The sequence below is a fragment of the Cyclopterus lumpus genome, chromosome 7 (genome assembly GCF_009769545.1).
Source record: "Cyclopterus lumpus isolate fCycLum1 chromosome 7, fCycLum1.pri, whole genome shotgun sequence".
NCBI lineage: Eukaryota > Metazoa > Chordata > Actinopteri > Perciformes > Cyclopteridae > Cyclopterus > Cyclopterus lumpus.
In genome coordinates this window covers 19,179,666-19,191,887 of record NC_046972.1, presented here as the reverse complement: position 1 = coordinate 19,191,887, position 12,222 = coordinate 19,179,666, and the positions used below count along the sequence as shown (strand labels likewise).

Sequence of the window (12,222 nt, the reverse complement as noted above, 5' to 3'; positions counted from 1 at the left end):
AAAAGGAACACAAACCCCATGAATTATTAAAGACGCTGTCGCTGTATAACGATTCCGTAGCAAAGAAAGATATTAAAACAAACAATGCAGGCCTGTGTTTTCCATGCATTACTATTTTTGTTTTAGTTTCAAGGAGGATGAAGGAATATCGTCTGCAACAACAGGGGTAGCGTTCCTACACTGAGCAAAGGTCCCGTTACATTTAATTATAGAAGAGGCTGCTGTGTGGAGGGACCGGAGGGCACACAAACCTCTGAGAGCGCAGAGCGACAGACACGGAGGCACTCAACTGGAAGCATATGGAGGAAGGGAGGGTTGAACATGGGAAGGAATTTGGGAGATTTAAAAGGTGAGGAAATTAAGGAGCGAGTGTGAAAAATGGAAAAAGCGGAGGGACAGAAAGATAAAGGGGAAAGGATGAGGAAATGGAACCGCAAAAGGATGGAGTGCTGTCGCAGGAGAAATCCTTGATGGAGGCACTGAAGCATGAAGGGTTGCAGAGCTCACTGGTAAAGGAGGGACTGGTTGGAAAACTAAAATCTGTGTCATCACTTTAGGGACTATGCAGGTTTCTCTGTCAATTGAAATATATAATGCATGTGTTAAAGATATTCATTCCTATACTCACTTGTTTTTCAGTACATTGGGGCTTTAGGCTTCCCTTGCCAAACACATTAACACATTTAAAGAGGTCAGCACATTATGAATATAGTTAGACCTGGCAGCCTCTGCTGCTCAGATGCAGAGGCTTATACTCACTGAAGGCAGGCAGCCATGAAATAGACTGAAACATCACTCAGCCTGGCAAAGAAATCAAAAGCAGTGCAGGAAAAACACCTCCCATTTGTCTCTGTGGTGTGTTTTAATTCAAAACTATGTTAAATGATCACAAGCCACCATAATGAATATGGCCTAATATCAGTACTGGCACATGGTTAGCACTTAAAACAGGATGCTGGTATCCAATACTAAAATCGAACACGGAGAGATATATTGTGACACCAAAAAAAGGATGAAAATGAACTGATACCCTCTCTCCTCCTGACCTCAGAATGACATATCTCATTAATAAACACATAATCCCTCTCACTTACCTCAAGCAAATTGGTCTGTCAGTAAATAAGGTACAGTTTATAAAGTAATCCAATTTGAGAAAAAGAAAACTGGTATCAGATCACCCCTAAAAGCTCTAAATCTTCACTTATCACATATTTGACATACCATAAAATATTAATAAAGGAGATGTGTATTATCATATCTAACAAGGGAGAAAGTTAAATAAACAAACGCTATAACACAATTTACCTGCACTTGTATTATAAGGCATTTTAAAAATGCAGTCAATCTAGAAAACCGAGCTGCAGGAACTGGAGGAGCAACCGTCGTGAAGTGACATTTGGAACAAAATGTCACTGGATGCCTTGATGCAAACAAAACAGAAGCATTTATGGTTGATATCACATTGGCTATTTGATTAAGTAAATATTGGTCACTTTGGGGCTCCATATTTTTAATAACATTTTTCATAAAATCTTTCATTTAGATATGAGAATCGTTAACTCCAAATTGCTACACTGACTTCTCAAGAAATATTGAGCAAATGGAAATAGACAAAATATCTTAAGAAACAAATCAGAACTTCTCACATGACAATGATGTCAGCAAGAAGTCTAATTGTGACTTTAAATGGCGTCTCGTTAGAAACTAAACTTTGGTCATGAAAACAAGACGGAACAAACATCCTTGGCACGTCAGTCAAACACTTAACGTCCCGACACCAGTAACTCGCGCACGGGACAGCGCTCCGAAACTTGACCGAGCGCTTCTTTTCTCCTCCTCCAGCTCGTTGAATTAATCTGCAGCTAGTTTTAAGACACGCGACACACCGCTTATTAACACCATAACCACACGAGCACGTGGCCAGAGCCCCGCGTCACCGTGCAGAGAGAGTACAGTACCTGTGCTGCGGTCTTCGGGCAGGCGGCTGGAAGTGAATGAGTGTGTGATAAGGAGTACAGGGGCGATGAATGGAGGCTGCGCTGCCTAGCAACCACACAACCAATCAAATAAATGGAATTTGACTCCGTGCACAACTCACAAGATTAAATAAAATCATCTTCATTCTACGCTGTACTAATATTTATAATAACTTCATGATTGCATATACCGTTGTAACGTGGTTAATAAGAAAACACAAATCAGATTGTACTTCTTTATTATTTTTGCACATGTGCGAAGGTAGCTCCATATTGCTCATCAATTTCATATCACTTTCATTTCAGGCAGCAACCAGAGTGTCTGGCCATCTTGAATCGCATGGTCTCAGGACGGCAGGTAAATCGACAGCGCCTTCCAGTGAAGTCACAGGAGACGTGGGTCTATCCAGTAAAGCGTTGCCCTGTGAGCAGCGAGTAGTGCGCCACCTTCTTGACTAAAGAAACCAGGCAATTTAAAAAGACATTGAAAGAAATGTCCGGCAGGTCACTGAGGAGAGCACAGATCTCATCATCGTATGTGAGACATCTCCTCCAGATATGGAGTCTTCATGCAGCCGGTGCAAAGCTGGTCCATCCACAGAGGAGCCTCGTGCTGCAGGGGGGTGCGGCGGGGGTAGAAAGTGTAGTCGAGGTCATAATTCAAGAGACAGCTGACGGAGGCCATGTAGACGTCTGAGAAACGAGAGAGTCGCCTGGAGAAGTAAGTGGGGTTGTGACACGTTCGGAAGATGCTGCCGAACTGAGGGTTGAACACGTTCTTTGTCATCACCCTGGACAAAAAAAAAAAAAGGTTAGAGGTACAAGTTAATATGATCCTAAGCAAATTAATATATGTAGTGGTGGAAGTGGAGTACTCGGATACCTTTCAAGATTAAGGTAGCAATACCACAAAGTAAAAATACATAATTCAGAGTGAACGTCTTGCACTCAAAATTAAGTAATCATCAAAAATAAAAAGTAGGCTATTGATTACAGGCAGAATGCCATTTATATAATATATTTTTAATTTATTTGCAGATATAAATCTAGATTACTAATGCTTAATGATTTTGAAGATGCAGCAGCTCGAGGGGATTAAAAACCACTTTATATTTACTATATAATGGGATTGTATATTCTCAGTCCAGTGCTCCTCTAAATGCACCATGGTATGAACATGATAAAGCGGGGTCACTGGGTTCATCAGGAGGCGCATAAGATTGACGGATTAACGCCACCCACTTGAGCTCTTCTCTCTCGTTCTGCCATTCTTCAAAAACCAGTTTAGACTCTGGATCCCGATGAGTCTAAGAAAAGAAAGAAATCACTATGAATAAAGCAACTTCCAATATTATTATTAGACAATTTGAGGCTGCTAGCTATGTAAACATCAGAGATGGGTAAAACGGACTTGCATTTGAAGACACTTCACTGCTGATATTTGATGAGCCCCCATATAAAAATAATGTAAAAGCTTCATGTACTGCTCACCTGTAGGCGTTCCATCAGGCCGGTTAAAGCCTGTAGCCAGGTGAGGCTCACGGTGTACCGGTCCGTGCTCACCACTTTGGTTTCCGGCTCCAGCTCAGGTACAATGGCTGCTGTACGCCAGCCATGACGCAACATCAGGTCCTAGAAGTGAAAACTGCTTTAGTCAAACTCTAGTCTGCACAATGATGGATCTGCATCTTAGTAACTCCCCTTCAAAACCACTCATTTACTCAACTTGTTTCGTCACCAGACATTTTTATGTGTTGCTGCTAGTTTATCGATCTTGTGGTAGTGCCTCAAGTCAAAACCAAAGGGTTTACAATACTCCTCTGCACACAAATAGGTCAAATAGCACCCCAACCAGCCATTTTCAGACCTAATTAATTAATTTAATTGACATCTAAACACTAAATATTTATTTCTGGTAACGTGTTCTTATACCCTTTAAAATTCATGCCATTGATTCTACATTTATAAACATCACTCAGTACTGCCATCTGGTGTTAGAAATTTTCACTTTTCAGCCCCACCCAAATGTTACACTGGAGACTTTCAGAATTGTGCAATAGGTGGATAGTGGGTGTTTGTATGTTTGTGTTTGGCAGGGCCTGAATAAGGTTTTACTGCACATTGTTGTCCTCCTGAAAAAAATATCCCACCATGAAAGAAAATTCTGAAGTCATGTGATATATAAGTCATACAGTGGATCCTCAAAACAGGGATTCATCCGCATGATTTGAAACTTACAGCCAAGTCACTGTAAAGATGGTCTCCAAAGTAAAGAACCCTTGAACCTCGCCAGCCTGTGAGTCTGAGAAAGTCAAACAGGTTTCCCTGAAACACAAAAGAACCACATTCCATTTTCTTTGGTTCATTAAGACAGAGTTCAAAACAGAAATGCAGAAACACAGCTCCTGAATTGAAGAGATGAATAAGCCGAATGATTAGAGAAACTGGAACAAGTCAGACAGTAGCCTAAAGTTATACAGACCTATAATATTAATTTATTGTAGACTCTGCACCGTTTATTATTTATAAATCACTTGTTTTTTATTTTTACCATGTTTCTTGTGTGCACTTTAACCCGTTTGCTGCTAGAATCCTGTAAATGTCCCGCTGCGGGACTAATAAAGGATGATCTTATCTTATCATACCTGTTTGTAGATCTGTCCTTTGTCCAGACTGTTTATCTTTTCCCACTTGAGGTCTCCATTACCATCCAAGCGCCTGAAGGGTCTGTAAGATAAAAAACACTTAAAAGTAAATTTCTGAACAACATGATCAACGGTTCACAGCTTTTTCCAAAAAAACATTCACTTACTTGATACAATCGGTGAAGAAGTGAGGTTTGTCTGCCTGGACTATGACAACATCAAAGAAGTCTCTCCAGTTTTTTCCCACCATGTAAGTCATTCCTTTATCCCTGAGAACAGAAAGAAAAAAACCGACAAACCCATTAGAATAACAGATTGCAACACAACAGTTTACCGGCATTATGGGTCAGAGTGGGCTCATAGCTGGCAGATAGTGTACACTCACACAAAGCTGAAGGGACTGTTGGTAATGAGGAACATCTTCTTTCCATGACTGACCAACCGATGCAAAACAGCATCCGTCTCCTCTCCTCTCAGAATGAACTTATCTATGAAGAGAAAGAAGGCAGCACAAACCGTTACCGTAATCTTACTTTTTATGTGCAGTAATGTGCCGGCTTGATACAGACGAAGGAAAAGTATATCTTACCAAGATCTTCCATGACCCATTTGTACATGTAGCCTTTCAGGTGAACCATGCCAATTGCTTCCTGAGGATTAAATAAGTGTTACATGGGGCCAACAGACCTTCACAACAGATCTACACATGTCATGGTACTAGCATGATTAGTCATTTCTGCTGAGAGAGCTCTCCGAACTACAGTCACTCAGAAAGAAATTGCACAATGTATGAACATTATGAAGTTACTACAAGGAAGTTTCATTTTGTGTTGATTTCTCCGCTCCAATAGCCAATCTTCTTGCTGATTATCTCATTTGATTATGTAGGTCATATAGCGGCATTAGTATTAAATTGGGACCGTTTCAACTCTTTAGAACCTGACATTTTGCATGATTGTTTCTCTCAAAGCAGATGTGGTGCTAGCAGTACTGGTGCCCTGTAACTGGAAACTCTGGCATCTCAGGACCAAGAAGAAAAGCAGTTATTGTACTTTGTTCTATCCATAAAAGTCCTTCGCAAACTTTTACTGAGCTCAGTAGATTCCTGCGCCTCCTGCTGAGGAATCAGTGTGAAAACAGTCAAATACAATGAGTCAGTATACTTGTCAGTATGAGCCACAACTTAAAACCTAGGATGCAACATTCAATGCATACTGACCGAGATGTCCTTGAAGAGGTGAACCGGATCGTATTCGATGCCGTTGGTGATGAAGAAATCATTTGCCGAGGCCAAGAGAGTCATCTCAGGAATGGAGAAGATGTCCATGAACTGCTTAACCTTTGGACCCTGTGAGAAAATATATAGTAATGCTTGATAACAACTTGGGGTGCAGTAAATGTTTGTGAACTCGTAAAATTAACACTTCCTAATGACATATGGAACCATTTTCACTACAACATAGACACACCAAAACTACTTTTGATCGGAATGTTTCAAGGAGGATTAGAAGAGGGAGGGGCATACTTCCCGCTGCACTTTAAAAGACCTAATGGACCCAAAAACTATTTCTTCAAATTGCTCCTAAATTAGCCAAAAAGTCAAGTTAACCTTTGCGACTGTCAGACTAAATAGAGATTTCTTCTTTTCATGGCTGAGTGCAGCACTGAATAAATAAAAAAAAAAGTCCCAACTAAAATCAAATTATTTTGTGGACACGGAGTTCTTCTTTTTAGGGACAGGAACACTGCCTTCCAGCTGACGACAATGTAACAAATGAGATTACACAATTTAACATCCCCGTTTATGTAACAGTAAATCACACGCTGTCAATCAATCACAAGATTTAAGAGCTTTCTCATCTGTGCCAAACATGTTGAACAGAGAAGAGACGGCCAAAATATCTCAATACATTGGGCAATAACTGTCGGAAATGTCAGGCAGCTCTGACTACACAATAGTTTAAAAGTAATAAAAACTAACTGAAATACCTGATAGACTCTCCAATTGTATTCCCATTACTGTAAACTTTTATAATAAAAGAAATCATCTCCACCTTTCCATAGAAGCCGCTGTCCTGCTGCAGTGGGACATGGTAAGTCCCCCCAAAGAGCTGGAGGACCTCGTTGTCCGACACCGGGGTCAGTCCCCTGGGAACACAAAACGACAACTTGTAGCGTCCGAAACTTGAAGCAGAGCGCGAACCTTAAATTGACACGCGTTTCTGGTCCCATGCACATCGCTCACACCGACACTGCATGTAGGCGAAAGCAAAAAGTGTTTTACTAATACAATTTCTTTCGTACAAGTTGGTGAAGACGTCTTCCCCTTCTTCCTAAAAAAAAAAAAAAGTATCGCCGTTTGTCTCGACGGACTCAAAAAAGGTCCACAGGTTAATCCACAAGTAGTTCTATAACATAATCTACACAACACGGTCGGAAAACTGTGCAGCTCAAAAAAGGTCCACAGGTTAATCCACAAGTAGCTCTATAACATAATCTACACAACACGGTCGGAAAACTGTGCAGCTCAAAAAAGGTCCACAGGTTAATCCACAAGTAGCTCTATAACATAAACTGAAAACGGTGCGGCTCCAGATACTAAACAGTTGCAAATAACTGTCGCAAAGTGTGATTAGATTGACGGCAGTCTCTAACGTGTGTATTTTTTTTTTACAATAACGACATCTTTGTAACATTCAAGTTAGACGCACGTCTAATTAAAAGTTAAATATGTAAATGAAAATAAATATTGTACTGCAAATTGAATTTGGCTTTTACTTCAATATTTACACCAGAGCGTAAAAACAAACAACATTATCAGACATGAATAGATGACTTGCCATCAGCAGCAATGTAGATGAAGTAACTAAGAAACGACATGGCGTAAGCGTTCGTTAGGATACACTCAACATCGACCTCTTACCGATACACCGTTCCTGGCTGAATGTAATGGAAAGCATCTATCTTCATCAGAAGACCCTACAGGAGGGGAACAAATATATAGATATTAGTATGGAGGAATGTACACATTTCTTCCCATGCAATGGGACATTTGTGATTTAAAATGATATACCTTTTGGATGTCATAGTGCAGACCTCGAACGGTAAAGTTGGGAATGTAGTCATATTTGCGGAGGCCTTCAGGGTACTGTGAAGCAGGAAGACAAAACTGATAAATTAACCTGAAAATAAAAGCGCTTGTAATGCCAAAATACTCGATGCAGCGACTGTAAAACACACCTTAAAGTGTTCGATTAGGAAGCTTCTTGCTTTGTTGTAGATCATTACGTTGAGGGCATTAGAGTACATCGCCAGAGTGTAGTCATAGTCAAAGCCGTAGATGTCCACTTCTGCCAGGGCGACCTCGTTGTTAGCGTAGATGGTGGAGGAGTTGAGGAGGTTACACGCACCTGGTGGGATCAGGTCTGAGAGCAGATGGGGAACCCTCATTTAATTAATCCAGTCAAAGTAGATAGAAATCAGTGACTAAGCAAAAAAAAAAAAACACCAGTCACTGTTTTCATTTGAGGATGGGTAGGATTATTAGGCCCCCCCAAAAAAATCTGTAATATTCTCATGTATTATAAAAAAAACAGCTGATTTAGGACATTTGCAGACTAAAGCAGTAATTCCACTGCTGGGTTCAATCTAGTGAGGCTGGCGAGCTCATTGGATGTTGCGTAATGTGTACTTCTAGGATGCCACTGACTCTTGACAGAACTAAGTCCACCCACCCCCACCCACCCCCCAAAAAGAAATGTACTTCAGTAGAGCCCGTACAAATTAAATTGAGTATTCTATTTAATGAATGGCTGATTGGGAGCATAGCATTCACTACCTCTTGGAATAGAGGTTCTTTTAAAATCATCCATTTTACTGAGTTTTACTTGACACTGTTGCACATATTGATACATACAACAGCCATGCAGCCAACGCATGGGCACAGTGTAAACAAACATTTTACAATCTGTTCCTGAGACAGCCTCCAATACCCTTTGCTGCAATATGTGCAGTCACTGGGCAGCAGACCTGCACCGACTCAGGACCAGTTTCTCACATTTCAAACTTTATGAAATAACTAGTTAGTCTGAGTGCATAATCAAGTTAAGCAACATTCGTTCGAGATGAGCCAGTCCTGCGCAGAAACGATCACTGGCGATTGGCGCGCAATGCATGCCGGTTAGATTTGTGTCCGACTTGCTCGGACGTCATGCACACGTGAACAACGATAATGTCACGAGAGCGAGGCGGACGCAGATTTTAGAGCCGAGCGACGCAGTAGCTCTCCAACGGCTGCGTGGCCCAGTGCATGATGGGAAACGCTTGGCCACATCAGAGAGCTGATTGGCTCGTAGATTCGACAACAACACTTGTAGAACATCCTTATTGTCTGTGTAGTTGTAATACTAAAGGATGAATCTACACACACATATTTCTACATAAATATATTTATAAACACATATGAATAAATCCGAACGAGGTCTGCAAACTACAAGTAGCCTACAGATCGGAACTAATAAGTAACTTTTCTGTGACTTCCGGTATATTTATTTGAAGGCAGCTGAAAACTGTCCGACTTGACCTCAGTGTTTAGTCAACACCTCTCTGCTGCTACCGCCCGTCTACTTTCCAGCAGTTCATCTCGAACCAGCCTATTATCTTCCATATTCATGCTTTGCCCGAGAGAAATATGCTCTATACATATAACTTATTACAGTAGGACACATTTACAGAGCGTGTGGGGGCAAAGACAGGCCCAATGCCCATTAGGCCCTTTTCATCGCAGCCATTTTGACACGTAATTGCAGGGTAAACACAGGGGTAACTGACCAAAACTGATGACGGTCCCATTCCATTTAGTTTCAAAGCCAAAACAGTGAGCCATCATGCACAACAACAGGGCCCCAGCCCATCTAAATGGAACAGGGCCATACGTGATTGTTTTAATCACACCTGTAATTACGTGTCAAAAATGGCTGCTGTGAAAAGGGTCTATCGCAATGCAAAGAGAACATGGGAGAAGTTCGCCATCTGGGCTTTTTGCACTCGTCCTAAACCTAACCAAGTAGTTAGGTTTGTTGTGTAACCCTAAAAAGTAGGTTTCTGGGAGAAACTCCCTCCTTGTGCATATTGATAAACACAATATGAGGAGCTTAAAGTGAATAATCATTTAAATGTATTTATTTGTTGTATCTGAAATTGTTTAATTTAGTGTATATTGATAATTTGACTATATACATATATATACACATATATATATACACATATATACACATATATACATATATATATATATATTGTACTCCGAAATGTACAGTTATGACTGGTCAGCTCCGCCATAAACAACCATTGTTTACACCCTTTGCTAAAAAAAACAGTGCAAACGACGTTAAAATACCATTACGAAAATAACCTAGACGCTAACGCTAGCTCGTATTTCTCGAGTTTGGTAAAGTCGGAAAGATATTTAGGCCTACAGACTTTTCCAACTTTATTCCTTTTGAGCATTAAGTTAGGGCTGTTTTTTGTTTTTTTTGTTTTTTAAAGATAAAAATATATATATAGCGGAACTGGAGTTACCGACTTACTTTAAAGAGCATACACATGTTTAAACTTTAACCTAAAATACATTTGGACTAGAAGAAAACCAACTTGGTTGTGCCGTCTGTCCGATTTCGACTGACGTGACTCTGAAAGAGGATGATAAACAATCCCCCGCGTCAACAACATGTCTTCACCAACGGCAGCACCGAGAGGCCTCGTGACGTGGATGGCCCGACGGTGATATTGTTTTAGGGGTTCGGAGGGGGTTATGGACCACATTGGGGACCCCCTGCTGCTTACCGTGAACCAGCCGCTTAGTGTCATTGTACCGAGCCCACAGGTAGGACGTCTGATTCACCGGAGCCGCGGTGGAGGTGAACGTCCGTTTCTTGACACCGGGAGCACCCGCGGGCTCCTTGGCTCGCTTCTTCTCCCCGGTCTTGCATCTGTGGAGAGGCTCGCCGGAGAAGTGCACGTCGCCATTCTGGCCGTCGGAGTCGGCGCTGCAGCTTAGTACATTTTGTTCACCGCCTTGCTCGCTCGCTGTTAACACCCTGCACGTTGTCGAAAGTCTGTTCACTTTGGGGGACCGCGCGAGCGGAGGAGTCCACAGCGTGCGTGTCACCGCGGTGCCCACCGCCTTAAAAGACATTTTACTGTGCAAATAGTAACACGTTTGAACGATACCTCTGTTGCAGGCTTTGCACGCGCAAACAGATGAAAAACAACACTTCGTCCTTAATTTATTACGAGCCCGCCCCTCAATATACCCGTGCCCCAGATGGACACGCCCCCTTTCTTTTAAAGGGGGAGGGTCTTTAGTCCCTGCAGCTAATCATAAATAGCCGATCAAAACAACAACACATCTTCCCTGTATACACTGAACACATTTCAGTCTTGCCTTCTACATTTTAAGCAGTGGTGAGAGGCAAGGCGAGTAAAAACATCACAAAACAAGCTAAAATAGAATAAGACAGGTATAAAATAATAAAAGTAAAAAGTTACAGTGCAGTTATTAGATTCAAAGGCATTTATTCAAACATAAAAGTATTCATCCTTGATTTAAAAATAAGTGGGAGTGTATTACAGATATATGGTGCATACGTTGCTTCTCCATGTTTGTTTTTGACCCTGGACAGACAGCAGCTGTCCCAAACAACCCGAGAGGTCGGGGAGAAGTGTGGAGGTTTACATTTTACAGTTGAAATGATCCGCAGACTCACGGTGAGGCCCAAGAGAGGGCGGGTGTAAGCGCAATATTTATAGAGGTTTCCATCATGTTCAAAACATAGTTTAAGTTAAATAACTATGTAGAAAATACTGCCATGTTGTCAGTTGAGTAAATTGTTGTTCAATTGATTTCTTTGCCATAAAACCTGATATTGCTTATGTATTTAAAACCTGCAAAATGTCGTTAAAAGATTGTCTTATTTGTATTTCCTAAGAGTATTTTTGATATGTTATAGATTATTCAACTATCAGCTCATATAATCATACAATATTACAGATATCCCCCACCTGTTCATACAAATAAAAACAATGATTAATAAATATAAATAATTATAGTAATATTAATTAATGACATGGAAATAGATAACATAATAAGAAAACAAGGCGATGTAGCTTTCAACTGTTGTGTATTTTTAGTGTGTTGTTTTATATGATCATTTTACCTTGTGTGAAGTTTCTTTGAGTATCACAAATATCTACCAAATTTAGTCTGGCTCAAACTTCCATGTTTAGTTCAGTAGCGGTGGACATCTAAATATTTATACTTGAGAAACCGAAGAGAGCCAGGAGTCACGTTTGCTGTAAATAAATGAGAAGGGCCTTGAATAAAACCTTTAGCAGAACCGGTCGTTAACTGGAAGGTGTGGAAACAAGTCGATGACGGAGGATGTCTGAGCCCAATAGAGAAGAGCTCTATCAATTCTGATATTTGGAATATAATGCATTCAAAGGACCAAGTTATTGCCTGCAGCTGATGTGTTCACTGGTAAGAAGTACTGCTAGTTCACTCTGAAAGGACAACGGTTTGAGTGTTTTACATTCTTCTT

At 40.9% G+C, this 12,222-nt stretch overlaps 2 protein-coding genes across 2 annotated transcripts in view; both read right to left on the bottom strand.

Annotated features, from left to right (window-relative positions):
* The window catches only part of LOC117734030 (rap1 GTPase-activating protein 1-like), a 55,016-nt gene extending 53,047 nt beyond the window's left edge, over positions 1-1,969 (bottom strand). Inside the window, exon 1 of the mRNA XM_034538075.1 lies at positions 1,959-1,969. The gene's annotated coding sequence lies outside the window, so the exon portion shown is untranslated. The remainder of the gene's footprint in view (positions 1-1,958) is intronic.
* A 229-nt stretch (positions 1,970-2,198) lies between these two features.
* nt5dc2 (5'-nucleotidase domain containing 2) lies at positions 2,199-10,911 on the bottom strand. The gene is made up of 14 exons (XM_034537616.1): positions 10,466-10,911; positions 7,862-8,046; positions 7,695-7,769; positions 7,545-7,600; positions 6,676-6,769; positions 5,841-5,969; positions 5,211-5,271; positions 5,007-5,109; positions 4,789-4,890; positions 4,622-4,703; positions 4,215-4,301; positions 3,468-3,608; positions 3,219-3,283; positions 2,199-2,767 (listed from the first exon to the last, which is right to left on the bottom strand). Exons 1-14 carry the CDS (start codon positions 10,815-10,817, stop codon positions 2,506-2,508), a joined length of 1,794 nt encoding a protein of 597 aa, XP_034393507.1. The 5' UTR covers positions 10,818-10,911; the 3' UTR covers positions 2,199-2,505.
* Between the last annotated feature and the right edge of the window lie 1,311 nt (positions 10,912-12,222).

What these genes read in the sequence shown, in the direction of transcription:
- nt5dc2 (XM_034537616.1), bottom strand. Translation starts at nt 10,817, where the DNA reads ATGTCTTTTAAGGCGGTGGGCACCGCGGTGACACGCACGCTGTGGACT. An exon ending in AACAGTCCCTTCAGCTTTGT is followed by an intron (nt 4,891 to 5,006) that starts GTGAGTGTACAC and finishes TTCTGTTCTCAG; the next exon opens with GGATAAAGGAATGACTTACA. An exon ending in ATCTTTACAGTGACTTGGCT is followed by an intron (nt 3,609 to 4,214) that starts GTAAGTTTCAAA and finishes TTTCACTTCTAG; the next exon opens with GACCTGATGTTGCGTCATGG.